This window comes from Mesocricetus auratus, unplaced genomic scaffold, assembly GCF_017639785.1.
Source record: "Mesocricetus auratus isolate SY011 unplaced genomic scaffold, BCM_Maur_2.0 Super-Scaffold_100001, whole genome shotgun sequence".
Lineage (NCBI taxonomy): Eukaryota > Metazoa > Chordata > Mammalia > Rodentia > Cricetidae > Mesocricetus > Mesocricetus auratus.
Genome location: NW_024429187.1, coordinates 3,674,217 through 3,692,116, shown reverse-complemented (window position 1 = coordinate 3,692,116; position 17,900 = coordinate 3,674,217). Strand labels below are relative to the sequence as shown.

At 46.2% G+C, this 17,900-nt stretch overlaps 1 protein-coding gene across 1 annotated transcript; it reads right to left on the bottom strand.

The window, feature by feature from the left end:
- Positions 1 to 1,955: 1,955 nt before the first annotated feature.
- On the bottom strand, positions 1,956 to 6,892 carry Cdkn1b (cyclin dependent kinase inhibitor 1B). Its single transcript, XM_040743427.1, has 3 exons — positions 5,900 to 6,892; positions 5,253 to 5,383; positions 1,956 to 3,242 (listed from the first exon to the last, which is right to left on the bottom strand). Exons 1-2 carry the CDS (start codon positions 6,372 to 6,374, stop codon positions 5,262 to 5,264), a joined length of 597 nt encoding a protein of 198 aa, XP_040599361.1. The 5' UTR covers positions 6,375 to 6,892; the 3' UTR covers positions 1,956 to 3,242; positions 5,253 to 5,261.
- Between the last annotated feature and the right edge of the window lie 11,008 nt (positions 6,893 to 17,900).

Sequence of the window (17,900 nt, the reverse complement as noted above, 5' to 3'; positions counted from 1 at the left end):
GGCTCTCCACAGTTCCGCGCGCTCCGGTGACGGTCCCTTAGCCGCCGGCGAGCCGGGGAGGCTTTCGAAATGCGCGGGGCTGCGGATCATTGGAGCCCTGCGGTAGGGGTGGGAGCCGGCTGCTGCCCCGGAGGGTCCACGAACTCGGGGAACTTGGTCCCTTCGGGAAAGTGCCCTAGAGCTCTGGGAGCGGCGGGGTGTCCTCTAGGAAGGATCTCGGGCCTTCCTTAGCGATTTTCTTGGTCCGCAGGATGGATGGTGAAGGAGAAAGGTTTTTGAAAAGTAGCCCTGCCCGGCTGCGCGGACAGAGGCGCGGCCGCTTTCCGCGGCCTGCGGGCGCCCGGGGCGCGGGAACTGCGCGCGGCGACCCAGGCAGTGCGGGACTTGCAAGACGCCGGCTACGTTAGAGACTTTTGGTCCACAGGCCCCAGCCAGACCGACTACGGAGTTGCCACAGCGGCCGGGTGGGATCGGGGCTGCGGGACAGTTCAGGAGACTACCGCGCCGTGGCGGGAGTGGTGGGGTAGAGGGTGGCTGACGCCGGCGGCCGCAAACCCGCAAAGGGACGTTCGCGGCGGGCACAAGAGTCCAGGTCCTGGGAAAAAGGACCGTTTGAACCATCAGATTGTATGTGGAGGCTTGACACAGACATTCGGAGGATGGAGGACACAGTGACCTGGGCGGGGGTGGCGTTGGGGGGGTGCGTTCCCGTGGACTTGCCTGACGAGGAGCATCTTCCCGGCCCAGCATTCCTAAAATGCAATCTCTCAAAACACACACTTTAAAAGAAAAGGAAAAAAAGCTTTATGAAAGGAAAACGAGATCTGTGCTGCAATAGAGAGGTGCTTTCCCATTTTTGACATGATTTTCTGACTCTTGGTCCTCCTGCAAGTCACCCTTTATGTTTTAAACAGAACCACAAAAACACCTTTAGTCTTTAATGAAAATAATACCTACTTGGCCCAGAGTCCAAAAGATCTATTTTCCCATCTGTCACAGGAAGAAAAACCAACTCTTGCCTTATTTAAAAAAGAAAAAGGAAGAAAAAGAAAGAAAAATCTTTCATTCAAAAATGCTAGTTTTATAACCCTTTTTGGTGTGGTGATGTAAGTGGTAGTATTTCAATGAATAGTTTAACCCAAATTTAGATTTCTCACAACTTACCCATAAATTTTCTTATAATTTACTTTTATACTTTAACCACATTTTTAAAATGCAAGTATGGTGTTTCAAGAATTATTTTGATGAACCTGGCTTTAAAATGCTGTGTTTATATTTTTAAGTAGAAAACAAGCACCTCTGCTGAGCAGATAGTACACAAGACTTAGTTTTTAGTATTTTAACTATTTTTCTGATGTGTTAACTATAATATGAACACTCAAATTGCGGGATTTGTGTATGGCGAATTTCATTTATCAAGTAGTATAGAACACACATGAGCCTCTTAAGGACTTGTATGTTTGGATGTTGTGGGCCAGACTGGTCGGCTGGGATCTGGACATTGATTTTCATCACTCACACCACTTCAAACGTGTAAATAGAGAATCTAGAGAAGTCGTTATATCACTTTCATTTTCAATACTGCAGATGTGATCAGACTACACTTATGCAAGGGATCCCCCCTTTTGGTTCTCACACACTCATATCCTAGAAGACACAAATATTTGAACTAACTGGGGACTGCTGACAGTCCTACATGAAACTGGCGCTTTTCCTCTTTCCACTGAAGCTTTGTCTACCCAGACAGCACTAGGAAAAAATGGCCACTGCTTAGTACATTCAGGACCCCCCCCACACACACACACACAGTACACACCAAAAAGTCATCTGAGTGAAACGCAAGCCTAAATTTTCTAGATGTTTGTCACTTGGCATTGTATTTGTGTAATTATCAGGGGCATGCCAGGCTGAATACCTCCAGCTCAGGAAAGCACAAGACAGTTGCACTCAGTGAATAGCTATGGAAGTTATCTTTATTGATTGCTTGATGTGTAACAATAATTGGCATCTTTTTCACACATTACAAAAATTATACTTGGCTCAGTATGCAACCTTTTAAGCATAGCCATATTATTTAACAAAGGGGTCGGGGGCTAGTCTACCCAATACAGCATTTACAAATGCACAAAACCTGCCACTTTGGCTTGTATATCGTCTAGATTTTAACATAAATAAGTTAGTATAATTTTCAGTGTCTTTACAGAGTTATATACACAGGCACACTTCAAGGTTCTCATACACAGGCAATGAAGAAACACTGTTTAAAGATGTAGTACCCATTTCACTTATTCTACAAGTATGCTTTTTCTACTAGCATACCCCCGTTTTCCTTTAAAAACAGTGCTTTCCTTGGGGCAAATTAACAAGTAGGATGAGAAACTTTTAATTAAAAATTATTTCATTATTTGTGTAAAGTTATAGACTTCTAAAGATATCCAGGGATTTAAGATTATTTTCACTGTCTCTACACAGCTCAAGTGAAAACAGCAATTTTCTCAACAAATCTGGTGTGAAATGGTCAATTCTAAGAATTCAGAATTTCCTGTCATGCACACCAGATTTTTGCCCATTATTACCTGGATTGATTACTGCTGAACAATTAACTGGTAAGTTCCAATTTTAAGGGTGGGGTGGAAGGATAGTTTTTTTTTTTTTAAAGTCATTTGTTGCTACATAACAGAATCTTCAGAACTCCCAAATAAGAATAAGCTTCATGTAAAAATAAATAGCAACTATATGTAGCAATTATTCAAATTTTGATTATTTTAAAGTAAAGGATCAGTTCTTACTGAAAGGGACACTACATCTTTAAAGAAAGCAATTCAAACCCTTCCCCCCCACCCAAGTTGCTTCTCTTCATGCAAGTCAAACATTTTTCTCCTTGCTACAAACTGAAGCAAGTTCTTCACATCCCCCCATCCATGCTGATGCCTCGGCCCCACCCTGCCCCCCATTCCTAATGTTTATGTGCTACATAGTAAAAGATAAAAACTATATACACAGGTAGTACAATGAAGCAAATAAGGAAAAACCTAATTGCACAATGCTACATCCAATGCTTTTAGAGGCAGATGGTTTAAGAGTGCCTAAATTTTTAGTGTTATCATGTTGTTGCTTTCTCAGTGCTTATACAGGATGTCCATTCCATGGAGTCAGCGATATGTATTTAAATTTTTTCATGTATATCTTCCTTGCTTCATAAAGCAGTGATGTATCTAATAAACAAGGAAATATTCTTAATTCTGCAAAAGAAACAAAAGAATTAGGAAGAAGACACTAGAGTAACATTGCCAAAGTACAGAAATTATTTTGTTACTATCTTAGTAGACAAATACTTCAGCAATGGGGGATTAATACAGGCGCTAAAGCCCTGATGACTACAACCATCTCTAATGCTGTCTTCCCTGAATTTGTGCTCTGCTCCGTATGGTGTTAAGAGTCAAGGTTCCTAACAAGTGGGCAATTTTGTGCAGCCCTCCCATGCCCCAGGGGACATTTGGAAATCTGTAGGAACATTCTGACTGCCACAACTTCGGGAAGAGGATTGCTACTGGCATCTGGTGGGAGAGGCCGGAGATAATGCCAAACATTCTAAAATGTACAGGACAGCCTCCCACAACAAAGAATAATCTGGCCCAAAATGTCAACAGTACAAGGGTTGAGAAACTCACTCTAAAGAATCTGGGTCAAAGAGAGTGAGAAAGAAAAGAAATTCAGGAACCATGACACTTCAGAGTAGTTTAATTTCTTAAACTTGAAAAATACCTGAAAATGCAATTTCAAAAGGCCCCCAGAGGGGAGGATGTACAAATGCTTTTAAAACTGTAATTTATCTATATGCATAATATTTGCATGAATGCTTTCAACTAGGGCCTTATGGCTGTCTGGTCGGCTCTAAGCTGGTAATATGACTAACAATTGCCTCTTGATGAGGATGGGCCAGGTAAAAATCTAGAAGATTCATCTGAAGAGCTAGGCCACAAGTCCTACAAGGCAACTAAAGCTACAGGTGTGACAGCTATTTAGAAAGAGCTCCTATCCAATTTTCCCACTTTACAGAGGGAATAACATAGAAAGCGGTTCTAATGTTCCATTTTCCATGTGCTCTGAAAAAACGCTAGATCTATAGGAGAAAGTGTATTATGTCATTATGATCTACAAACACAATAAACTGGAACCCTACTTTATCTCTATATTCTTTAAATTTTTTTAAAATTTCTATAGATGAGGACCTGACAAGTTAACAATAAGTTGTTAAGGTCTCTTTACATGCTGGGTTATGAGTGGACTTTGGAAATGGAGATCACAGTCTTTGTTTATAAGGAGCTTATAAACTACTTATATATGTAGTCAGATATTATGAATAGTCAATCTATGTAAATTTGGGGCTGGGTTACTCTAATTAGGTAATCAGGCTGATGAGATTTTGATACATGGTAAAATCCACACTGTGCTGGCCCTCCTGGTCCTCATGTCTACCATCCATTTCCCCTACAAACATCCAAACAATCCTGTTTCAGAACAATTAGCATCCACAGCTGAGGATAGCTTCCCCTGGCTGTTCATTTAACTTCTGCTCTGTAACCCCAGGGTTAAAATGAGAAATTCTGTGGGAGCTATAGTACTTCTGAACTTTCCATTCTAGCCTTTTTTTTTTTTAATACAAAGTTCCCATCCCTCTCTCCCAAACTCACCAGCATATAAAGAAAGTGACAGCTTATAAAAATGATACAAAGAAGGCAGGGCCCGGCAGCCCTCTTCACACTCCCAATCAAATGTGAACTGTGAGCGCCTAACTTTAAGTTTTTTAATGTAACTGTATATTTGTCACTTCTCTCTTAGTCAAAATAGGTTCTATTAGCTCAAAAATAGATTACTGGCTCAACAAGAACCTCTGGGAAATGGATTTTCATGAAGTGAGACTAGGGGGTGCCTCAGTACTTGTTTAGATGTGGAAGAAAATTGTCATTCCCGGCCCAAGTTTTCCTGAGAATCATAAGAATAGGACCTTCCTATTCTTCTGGGGCCTTGGTGACAAGTACTTGACTCAGAAAAGACCTCAGGATACAAACACTTTGCCTTACGATCCCCCACCAAATGATTCCAGCCTCCCCCACTGTTAATTTTTTGACCTAGGAAAATGATTCCTCCTGGCAGGCAACTAATCTGCCAGCAGGGCTGGGGTCTGCAGGCCCCCCAGGGAGCGCAGCCCAGCTGGGGTGTCAGTTTCGTGCTCTTCCTCATTAACCCACCGGAGCTGTTTACGTCTGGTGTCTTCGGAGGCCGGGCTTCTTGGGCGTCTGCTCCACAGAGCCAGCGTTCAGGGAACCGTCTGAAACATTTTCTTCTGTTCTGTTGGCCCTTTTGTTTTGCGAAGAAGAATCTAAGAGGGGGACAAGGGGAAATTTTTTAAAGAACATACACAAACCATCTTTATGAGCGAGAACAATGGCTGACAGAAGTTGGCCCAATAGTCAAGGGATGAAAAACCCACCACCTCCACCCACGACCCCTGGACCGGTCATCCCCGGTAGCCTCCAACGACACAAAATGAGGCTGTTTCCACTAACAGAAGGCATATTCTACACCCCACATCTTTCTCGCCCTAGCCAAGGAGGAGGCAGTTGGTAAACATCCCAACTTTTGTCACATACCTACAGCTGGCTAGCGGGGAGGAACTGCGATGTGTTAGTCTGGGGAAGTTATCAGATCTTACGATCTCCGGGTTCTGACTTCAAAATCATAAACAGGCCAAGCAGTCGACTAAGGGGCATTTCAAATCTAAGCTTCGCACAAGCTCCCAGATCTAAGCAGCGCAGGCTGGAAAAGCCAACTGAATCGGGTCTGGCAAAGGGGCGCCACAGGGACAGACATTTTACGTTTCTCAAAGGGTCATTACCGTCTGCGGCAGGTCGCTTCCTCATCCCTGGGCACTGCTCCGCTAACCCCGCTGCATTGTCCGACGGATCGGGCATTTGCTCCACCAAATGCCGGTCCTCAGAGTTTGCCTGGGACCCAATTAAAGGCAGCGCCTGGCGGCTCCCGCTGACATCCTGGCTCTCCTGCGCCGGCACCTTGCAGGCGCCCTTGGGGGGGCGCGGGGGTCTGTAGTAGAACTCCGGCAAGCTGCCCTTCTCGACCTCCTGCCACTCGTATCTGCCTTCCAGGGGCTGGTGATTCTGAAAGTCGAAATTCCACTTGCGCTGACTCGCTTCTTCCATATCTCGGCAGTGCTTCTCCAAGTCCCGGGTTAGCTCTTCGTGATTGACCGGGCCGAAGAGGTTTCTGCAGGCGGAGGGTTTGGGGTGCTCCGCTTGTCTGGCGTCCATCCTCTCCAGGCTCGGGCTCCCGTTAGACACTCGTACGTTTGACATCTTCCTCCCCGGGCGGGTGTGGACCACCGCCTCGGCTCGCGTTCTCCGAAAAAAAAATAATAATAGTAAAATGAAATAAACAACAAAACCGAACAAAAGCGCCCCGGCCGCAGCGCGAACCTCTCTTCGAAGTTCTGCGACTGCACACGGGGAGTCAAGTGGAGCAGAGTCGGGCGAGCGACCGCCGGAGCCGCAGGAGCGCGCAGGTCTGGGGGAGAGAGCGCAGGGACGCCCCAGCAGCGCTGCTCGAGGCTCAGTGATCAAGTGTACTGGAGGGCGGGGAAGGGAGGGGAGGAGGCAGGAGGAGGTGGCGAACAGTCCGAGTGTAGGCTGGGGCGAGCCCGTGGGTCGCGCGAACGCAGCCCCTCTCCAAACCTTGCTGCCGCGCGAGTCCGGGAGCCGCGAGTGAGTGGGAACAAGGGATGAGGGGAGAAAAACACCCCGAAAGCACGAGCCCCCCCTTTTTTTAGTTGCCCAATATGGCGATGGAAGGGAGGCTGACGAAGAAGAAGATGATTGACACTGCAAGTCTATTTAAACAGAGGAGGAGCTCCATTGGTCGCGGCGCCGGTTGCCGCTCCGCCCAGGCTGGCGAGCGCGCTCTTAAGGTGGCCCCGGGCGCGGCGCCGCCGCCTCTCCGCGTTCCCGAGCGCGCCGCCTCCCCGTAGCGCCGCCAGGACATTGGCTGGTCGCGTGACTGCTCGGAGGTGTACGACTGCCAACAAACCTGCTCTGGCTGGCCCCTGAGAAATTAAAAATAAGACAAACAAACTAGCCAAACGGCTGGGGAGCTGGGGAGGGGCCTGCGCGGCGGCCAGGCGGGGACCTGGGGATCTAGGTCCGGGAGCTGCAAAGCTGCGCTGGCTGGCGCGCCACCGCTCCCGACTGCGACCTCCAGGTCTTCGCCCGCGAAACCCAGGGCCCGGGCCAGTGGGCTCCAAAGTCTCTGGGGCTTATTAGGCGCCTCGGTGGCTAGTTCAGTCCGCCTGCATTCGCCGAGGTGGGAATGCGGGAGGGTGTGCGGGAGACCGGAGAAACTTTGGCTCAGCGCCTGGGGCCACCCCTCGCCCCCACCCCCCTTGGCAGGGTGCCTTTGCAGGGGTGCAGGAATCGGCCGCGTAGTCTGACCCCTGAAGTCTCTGCTTTGCTAGGACTAGCCGAGGTCTTCAGGAGGGAGCCAGGACTGATGATGGCTCCTGAGTTATCAGGGGGTTTCTGAATCCAAGCAGTCCCTCCATAGGGATCTCGAGATTGAAAAGCCCCGGTGCTCTCTCAAGCCTCTTCATCTGACTTGTAGCCATCCCAGACACTAATTTTGTAAAAGCCAAGTTACACCCCCGGATCTGACTTTCTTGTTTCCCCAAGCACAGCGAAGGCCATCGCCATAGGCTGCGTGTGGGAACTCGCCTCTACTTTTCAATTCTTTCCCGGGCTGAAGCCGTTTCCTCCACCTGAGTCCAGACGCCAACTACAACAGCTCCTTCCTTCCTCCCCTCTTCTCGCCCACCAGCCTGTTGCTCCCAGTCCACTCAGCAATATCCAAAGGCAAGCAAATGCTTTTAGAGAGAATTGCAGCCTGTTAAGAGGGAAAATTCTTCCCTTAAGGATCTGATTGTCCGTTAGCAAGTGATTTGTAACACCACCATCACCGTATTACTAACTCTAGTAATATTGCTTGGGCATTTCTTTGCTCCTTGTGGCAACTTCACATTTCTCTCTCACTGTTGAGCACAGCGATGGACGTTAAAACAGAATATGCAGGCCTGTCATAGCTCAAACAGTTCAGTGGGACCTTAAATTTAAGTTTACCCACTGGTATTCCCAAGATAGTGTTGGTTTGTTCTGAACACAATACATTTCATTGAAAATTAAGTTTGTTTTAGTATCACACAGCCGCTATAGGTGAGATTGAATGTTGGCTTGTTTTCTTAGCCACATCTTGTCTGTCAGTGTGTGTGTGTGTGTGTGTGTGTGTGTGTGTGTCCTAAATTCAAAATGTAACAGTCCAGCAGGCCCTTAGCGACCCTGTGGTTTTAGCCTCTTTTTTTTTTTTTTTAACCAATGAGGAAATTGAAACTCAGGTTTCCTGTCTGGGGACTTCCATTCAGTTGGTGGCAAAGCCAGGACTAGATGCAGGTCTCCTTATTCGCAGGCAGGTTCATTTTCTGTCCTTTCCTTCCTGGTGGTCGTCGTGTTCCGGGTTTTGTCTGGATTTGCATGGACTGCATTTTGCAGGCCCTCCTCTATTTACAAGGATCCAAAATGGCCCTTTCCAGGCCTGGGCTGCCTGCAGATGTTTCCTTGATATCACTTATTATTTAGTGCAGCTGTCACTGGCCTTTGGCATCACCATCTACTAGTTCAACTGAAATACAGAGTCCAAAAAGATGGGTGATGCCCAGGGAGTAGTGAACAGGGCAGCATCCAGGGCGACCATCAAAGTCAGGCCCTCTGAATTAACACACACGGAAGACTTCAGCTGGATCAAGGTGGGAAGCTGCATCTTCTGTGGTGTTTTATTTCAGGTGTTTTATTTTTGCACCTCATCAGGCTGGCCTTGAACCGCTGGACTCTGCCCCAGCTTCCCCAGTAGCTAGAGTTGCTGTACCAGGTGCCATGGTGCCTCATCAAGACGAGAGAACCACATAGTTGAGTTGGGGGTTAGAATGTGATACCTGAGACACTATCTCAAAAAACAAAAACCCAGTAGCTGAGACTACAGGCCCATTCATTCCACTGTGCCCAGGTTGGTTGGTTGTTTTCTATTTTAGATTTGGGCCGTAAGATGGCTCAGCAGGTAAAGGAACTTGCCAAAATATCTGACAAGCTAAGTTCAGTTTTCTGAATCTACGTGGTGGGTAGAGTTGACTCCTGTAAGGTGTACTATGACCTCTGACCTACACACACACTATAATAAAATAATTGAACATTTTAAATTATTACTGCATATGTTGTACACGATGTCATGATGGTCAGAAGACAACTTTGTGGGGTCATTTCCCTACCTGCTCCTACCTTTCCGTGGGTTCTGCAGATCACACTCAGGTTGTCAAGCTTTCATGGCATGTGACTAACCCACCGAACCATCCTACTAGTCCCCCCACTACCCCACACACACATTTAACATTCCCACTTAATATACTGAACCGGGGGAGAAGGCACAGTAAAATTGGGGTAGACCTTATGTCTGCAATATATGTCCATCCTTGACACCAATACGATAAAAATTTTAAATTTCTAGAGATCCCAGCACTGTGGAGGTAAAGGCAAGAAGACCAGGAGCTCAAAGTCATCTTCAGCTACACAGAGTTCAAGGCCATCCTGAGCTGCGTGAAACCGGGCCTCAAACTTAAACTAGAATAAAACATGATTACTAGACTGCAGGGAGCTCCTCTCTGTCTCTCTATGTGAACTTCAGCTCTTACGTTTTTTTTAGCTCGTGACAGTAATATCCGTATGAAAGCAGAAACTTAATACTTCTGTCCCTGCATGGCAGGACTCTTTAAGCATTCAGTAGGAGCAGTGTTTTGTTGATGTGTTAATCTCACGGAAAGCAGTCCGGGCCACTCCACCTTAAGAAATCTGACTGCCAGCAGAAAGGCTGAGCTTAGCCGCCCTCACTACGGATCTAAAGTGTTTTGTTTACAATCAAGGCACCCAAGATCGTAAGGCAAATACTGAGAAGGCAGGAGTCCGCTGTAGTAGCGGCGAAGCGTGAAAAAAAAAAATACTATGGAGTCGTGAAGGAAGAGGCGGAGAGCAGAGGGCAGTCCCTTGTAGAAAGTTAGGGACCTGCAGAAAAGTGAACGGGGGGGGGGGGATTTTCACACGGGTAGAATAAAGTTCCACGGCACATTGCTCTTCAGTGGGGCTTGCTTCGAAGACCCCTTAGCCCTTCGTGAAGCTTGGTCATATTTTCCACTCTGGGTGCTTTCTTAGCGTTGAGAAGAGTCACTCACCCCGCCCCCCACCTCCCTCCAACCCCAGTTCTGACTTTCACGAGCTTAGCCAAAAAAAGCTAAGACCAAAACGATTTAAAACACCTGTGTGGAAGGTTCGTGTCCCAAAAGGGTGGTTGGGCAAGCAGTTCCCGGCTCCCAGGTGCGATCCTCGCGGGGCAATTATGAGCCTCAATTGTGTGTGTGAGAAACAGCCCCGCTGCTGTCCTCCCACCGCAAACGTATACAACAAGACAGCTTTCACTCAACATCACCAACCATTCAACAGCTTTCTTCTTAGAGCTGGGAAAGTTGTGCCTGCTTTCTGACACTTTTAACTCATCTTAGCAAATATTTACTGAGCTCCTTCGGTTAACGTGCTGTTTCTTTCATGTTCCTCAGCTTTCGGCGGCGGCGTCTCCCCCACCCCCACCCCTACCTCCACCCCCCAGTCCCCGTAGGCTACCTCAGCAGGCCTCCTTTCCTGCCTGGCTTCTGCCTGTGCCTCTACTCCTCTCGTGTGATATGATTATGGGAGGGGTACCACCCTGCCCAATAGGGGTTAATGCCATTGTTGTTCCTGCTTGCTTCTTTGTGTGTGTGGGGGGGGTGTTGGTGTGGGGTTGTTTTGGTTTTCTTTGGATGGCTTTTTTGTTTGTTTGTGAAAATGTTTCATTGTGTAATCCAATCTGGCCTTAAACTTGCTGCACTCCTCCTGCTTCGGCCTCTGGGTTACAGGCATGTGCTACTACATAACTTGCTCGTCTTTTTCACACATTTCTTGGCATCTCCTGTAAATGAGGCATCACCCTGGCACTTGGGGTATAGAAATGCAGAGTTTAAAATTAGACTGAGGCTTACACTCTAGGCAGAAGATAAGCACAGTCGGTAAAACTCAGGGTGGCACAGAGGTGATACACCACCGAAAAGCAGCAATGAGGGAAGGGAAAGAGATGGACAATGTGGAGAGGGCGCCCAGGGAAAGCGGCCTTCCAGAGAGGCCTGAGGACTTGAGGAAACAGGCATGCCAGGTGTCAGAGAAGAGAGTATGTCCCGGTAACAAGAGCAAACACAAAGGCTCTGGGGGAGCCTTGCAGGGTGCATTCGTTCAAGGCCACCTGTGCTATGGACCGGGCAGAACAAGGGGAGAGGGTCAGCTGGATCACTGGCTCACACGGGACCACAGGGGCCCCAGAGTACAGCTGTTCACAGCAAGTGATAAGGGAAGGCACCAGGCATCAGGAGGCTTAAGTAGCAGAAAGATGTGACCTTACCATGTGTGAAGAAATCCCCAGGGCATCTGTTTCAGCAGCACTGAGGGATAAAGAAATGAATAAGTCATAGTTTTCTCCTGTGGGGAGCATAGATCCTTGACAGGCAGACTACCACATACACAAATAACTACAGACAGAAGGAAAACACAGACAAACAGGGTTCAATGAAGAGCTAACATGTGTACGTGCATTAGGGTCTTGAAGGATAAGGAAAATTTGGGCGTCAAGATAGCTCCCACAATGGGAGGAGAGAAACAATTCCTACCAGCTGTCCTGTGAGCCCCATGGTACGTGTGCGCCACATACATATACACAAATAGATACATAAACAAATGCCATTACATATTTTGCTTTATTTTTCGACAGGGTTACTCTGTGTAGCTTTGGAGTCTGTCCTAGAATTCGCTCTGCAGAACAGGCTAGGCCTCAAACTCACAGAGATCTAACTGCCTCTGCCTTCCTAGTGCTGGGATTAAAGGTATGTGCCGCTACCACCACCAAAAAAAAATGTTTTAAAGAAGACATTAGCTAGGTATGGTGTAATGTGCCTGTAACTCCATTGAGAGGGAAAAGGCGAGAGGATCAAGAGTTTAAGGCCAGCCTTAACTACCTAAAGGGTTTGAGGCCAGGCCAGCCTGGGTACTTGAAACTCTTGTCTTCTGAGAGGGAAGAAGTTGGACATAGTGGTGTACATCACAGCACCCAGGAGATGGAGGTAGAAGGTAGAAGGAGTCAAGAGCAGCCTTGGTTACATAGAGAGAGGTGGAGGCCAGTCTGGATTATATCAGATGTCAAAAACGCAAGAAAAGAAGAAAACCCCAATAAAATCATAAGCACAGACCAGGAGGGACGGTAATAGGGGGCTGAGATCAGACAGTCACAGGCCACAGAAGGCAAGCAAAACCAAAATCTGTCTTCTGTGTTCAGTAATGGGTACTGCTGGAACTTCTGGTGAAGAGAATGACATGACTGCTGTCCAAACCTGTCCCCTGAATGAAAGCAAGCCTGGGCCTGGGCCTGGGCCTGTGTTAGAGTTGTATGTTAGGGTTCGGGTTTATCAGACAAAAGCGGTTTCCAGAGGTTGAAACTGAGGGGCATCTAAGAGTCAGTGGCTAAGGCTGGAGCTAGCTGAAAAGCTGGGCAGACAGTCCTTATGTAGAATGGAACCTGGGGGGCAGGAGAACAGTTGGGAAGCAGCCTGGCACGATCTCCTCAACCTCAAAGGCATGGCTGCACTTGCTCTCTGGTGCCTCTGGCCTTGCCTGTGCACAGGGAAGTAACTGTTCAGGGGCCCAAGCTGTCTTGGACAATGAGATCTTTGTCTTAGGAAGTGGAGTCTGACAGCAAAGGAAAGGTTGGGTGTGATGAGCCTGGAGAGTCTCCACGGGGAGGTAATTTGGGAGGCTGCTGCACATGCCAGCAACAGATCATGGTAAGTCAAAGACTAATAAGGCAATGTGGACTTGGGATGAGAAGTGCTCTTTTAAGAACACCATCTTCAGCTGGTGTGTGATGGAGATGCTGATAATGGCTGTCTGCCAAGTGTCAGAAGAGAAGAAAAAGAACACTCGATGATGGTCAGAGAACAGAGGCTGTGGCGCTGTAGACCTGACTCCTTGTAGCTAGTTTCAAAGTCATAGTCCTGTTAGTAAAACCATTATCCTCTTTTGCTCCAAACACTGTGTTACAGGCTTCTCTCTGTGGAATCTGACATTCACAGTTAACACAGTACTTTCCAGAACTGAAGCAGCTTCCTCTGGCTTTGTCACAGATTAGCCTGCGCTGGCCATAGTCCTGATGAGGACACTATGACCACCTTATGCACATGAAACTCTGAGATAAGGACTAAGTGTTCCAAAGGCTCTCAGGATGACGGTACCCCTCTTCTGGATGTGACTAAGGAGTTCATTTTAGGAGGTGCAATAACTTGATACATTACACCCCTTCAAAGGCCTCACTGGCTTAATTAATAGGGAACTAGTCATAAAAAGAAGGTTCTGGAGCTGGGAGATGGCTCAGTAAGTAGACACACTTGCCTTGTAAGCCTAATGGACTGAGTTCTATCTCTAGGATCCACATAAAGGCTGAAAGACAGAGCCAACTCCACAGAGCTGTCCTCTGACCTCACAATACATCCTGGCATATGTTCCCACACATACATTACACATGTACACACAAATAATTTTTCAGATACTGAGAAAAAAACCAGTGGAATCTTTGGATGAAAGCTAGATGTAAGAAGAGGTTAGCAGGGTGTGGTGGCTCGTGATTGTAATTCTAACACTTGGGGGGGATGGAACAGTAGAAATGCCCAGGAGTCTGAGCTCTCTGCCTGGACTACATAGCAAGTTACAAGCCAGTTTGGGATTACAGAGTGAGACCCTGTCTGAAAAACAAAACAGAAGGGGCGAGAAAGAGTTATCTCATTTGTTCAGAGTGCTCTCTGCTCTTGCAGAGTACTGCAGTTTGGTTGCCAGATGCTACTTGGCAGCTTACAACCATCTGTAACTGTAGCTTCAAGGGATCCTACACGTTCTTAGCTCTGTAGGTGTCAGACATGAGCATGGTGCACTTACATATATGAAGACAAAGCAGTCATACACATAAAATTAGATAAGTACAAAAATGTTTTTAAAATAAAATTTTTAGGCCAGGTACACTTTTAATCCCAGCACTCAGGAGGCAGAAGCAGGCAGATCTCTGGGCTACCAAGTAAGTTCAGGCAGCCAGAGGTATTACACAGAGAAACCCTATCTCGAAAAATAAAAAGACCAAAAAAATTAATAATAATAATAATAATTTAAATCTGAAAAGGTCAGGAATTTTAAAAATCGGCCATTTTTAGCTAGAGGAAAAATATTTTCAAGGAAAATGTAGTAAACAAAGGTAAGCTAAGTGGTATTGTTGGTGTCCTATGGATAAGAAAAAACATAAAAACCTGAATTCAAAACCATGAACACAATTCACTTTTTACTTCTCTTCGTGAGACATAACTAACATCCTTGCCACTGACCCCACCTTTTTCAACTATATTTTCTTCTTCAGATTGAGAAAACATGAAGAAAAATTCCAAGATTCTAGCCTCAACCTTCGGTTTATTCAAAGTTATACCTAAAAAAAAAAAAAAGCAAAAAAAAAAAAAACCAACCAACAACAAAATCTGGAAACTCCCCACTCTGTTTCTGATTAGTCTCTCTTAATAATCATTCACATGATTATTTGTTCATTTCTTCATTCATTAAATTTTTAATGAGCCCGTAGCAGATGCCAGACTCTCTGGGGACACAGCAGAGAACAAAAGTAACCAAAGTCCCTGCTGTCATGGAATGGTGCTTACACTCCAGTGTGGAAGGCACACAATACACAAATAAATAAGCGTAGTACGTCATGTTGTTGTGAGTGCCAACAAAGACAAAAAGACAAGTTGGGGGAGGGGAGATGACGGAGGCCCATGCTGCATCAACAGGAAAGGATTCGTCAATAAAATGGCACCTGAGTAGAGACCTGAATGGGGAGGACATAGACCATGGAGGTTCCTGTGTTCCAGGCACAGGAAACAGCAAATCTAAAGTCTCAGAGGTTCACAATGTCCTTGGGATGGTTGCAGGACAAGGGAGCCAATAAGCCAGAAACATAGTGATGGGGGCTGGGTGGTAGACGGTGAGATCAGAGAAGAAAGAGTTCAGATGATGTACGATTCATAACCCTTGATAAAGAATCAACTTTATCCCTATAGAAGTCTTTGGCCAGAGTTTTGATCTGACTGGCCAACTTCAATTCCTTTGACTGTTGACTGGGAAGTACTTTTAAACAGGCAAGAGAGATGTGGGGAGACCAGCTAACAGACTCTACAGCACCCTAGGTTTGAAGGCTTAGCCCAGGGCAGCAGTGGGGGATGTGAAGAGAAGGAGAGAGCTGATGAGATTTGCCAAATATCTGTGTATGAGGGAGAGGAGACCATAATGATGGAAGTTTTGGCCAAAACCAAGACAGAAGCTGTTAGCTGAAGGAAGAACAAAATTTTGCCTTAAATGTACTAGGTTTGAGCCAAGCAGAGAAGCATACACTTGGAATTCTAGTACTTGGGAAGAAGTAGAAGGATTGCTTCAAGTTAAAAATTTTTTTTAAATGGCTGGGAGTTGGTGGCAGATACCTTTAATCCCAGCACTCGAGAGGCAGAGGCAGGCGAACTCTGTGAGTTCGAGGCCAGCCTGGTCTACAGAGTGAGTTCCAGGACAACCTACAAAACAATACAGAGAAACCCTGTCTCAAATTTTTAAAAAAATTTTTTTAATGTTGAATTTGAAATGCCTATGACACCCAGAAGGACGTTTGAATAGGGACTTGGTTGATTTCAAGGGAGAGAGATCTGTGTTGGAAATATGAATTTGGAAATTTTGAACACATAAGTGATATTAACACCATAGGACTAGTCAGACCCACAGCTTTTGGGAAGTGAATGAGAGTGGGCCAGTAGTTCAAGTTCATTCTCCATCTTCAGCAATATAGCAAGTTCAAGGCCAGCCCAGGCAAATGAGATCCTGGTGTTTTGGTTTTGGTTTTTTAAAGCTACAGGATGAAGTTAGACAGATGAGTTAAAACACCTAAGCAGTAAGCACTAGGCCACTACAACTTTTAGAAGTGACTCAGAGACCACGTGAAAGTGTTTCGAGGCGGGAGAGAGAGCATTTAATCAAATGCAACTGACTCACACTTGTGCTTAGTTGATCTTGATAAGAGTCTTGGCAGTGTGCTGGTGCAGGCTTTAATACAAGCACTCTGGAGGCAGAGGCAGGAGGATCTCTGTGAGTTCCAGGACAGCCAACCAGAGGTACATAGACCCTGCCTTTAAACTAACTAACTAACTAAATAACTAAATAAATAAATAAATGGTTGAAGAAAGAGAGAGAGAGAGAGAAAGTATTGGGAGAGCGGAAGATATAGAAGTTTACTGAGGAAGGCTGAGAAGAAAGTTGTGGATATGCCCATGTGGTAAAATCAAAACAAAACAAAGCACACGCTCGTCGAGGCAGATGATAGACCTAATATCAGGAAGGCAATTTGGGAGCAGGCCGGATAGAAGGCAGCAGTGCGGTATGGCTGCCAGGGGAGCAAGAGTATTACAAAGTCACATAGGACTGATGTGCAGCTTAAGGAAAGATAGCATGTTTAGTGTGCTCAAGACTCTGGGTTCTGTTCCCGGCACTGAAGGAGAAGGAGACACAGAAGGAGTCTGTCCACAGTAGGTGTAGCTTGTAGACCTCAAAGCTCACCTTGACAGTGACACACCTACTCCAACAAGGCCACACCTCCTAATAGTGCCACTCCAGAATGAGCTTACGGGGGGGGGGAGGTCAATGACATTCAAACTACTACAGGTGTCAAAGACCTGTTTCTAAAAAAGAATTGAAAACAGATTTCTTTTTGAGACAGGTAGCCCTGGTTGACTTGGAACTCCCCACGTAGCTGAGACTGCCTTTAACTCCTGATCCTCCCGCTGATCTGAAACTTGGTGATCTTGAGTGCCGCCATGCCTGGCTGTGCTGATTTCTCACAGGAAGGCTTTACTAATCTGTGCTCATTGTGCTCCACACCTCAGTTGTCTGTCTCGGATCTTCCTATTTCAGTGGATTGAATATCTCCAAGGCCAAGCGCAACATCAACGTATAGCTTTCTGCCTTTCCCAATTTTGGAATTAGATTGTTTTTCTGACCTAGAATCTAACTCAGTTACTTCAGAGTAACTTCTTTGCCTTTCTTAACTGAAGGGGCAGAAATATCCACAACAGTCAGGTCCCCTGTGGCCACAGGACAGAAGATGGCTAGTAATAGGACAGAGTTCCCCACTCTGCCCAGGATGCAGGAGCTTACAACATGGAGGGCATCACGATGCCAGACCATCAGCTCCAATTCTGCAAATATTCCAAACCACAACTATATTTGTAATCTACTTTTATAACACACCTACAAGAATTTTAATCCTCAGGGCTAGAGAGATGGCTCAGTTGTTAAGAGCACTTCCTGTTCTTGCAGAAGACCTGGGTTTAGTTCCCAGCACCCATATAATAACATAATCATCCATAACTCCAGGGATCCAATACCCTCTTCTGACCTCAGCAGGCTTAAGGAATGCATGTGATGCACGTGAGCAAAACACTCACACACATAAGATAAATGCATCTAAAAATGTAAAGTTTTAATCCTTAGAATTTTGTTTATTATTATTATTGTTGTTGTTGTTTTGTTTTTTTGAGATGGGCTGTCTCTGTGTATCCCTGACTATGTGCTCTGCAGACCAGGCTGGGCTCAAACTCA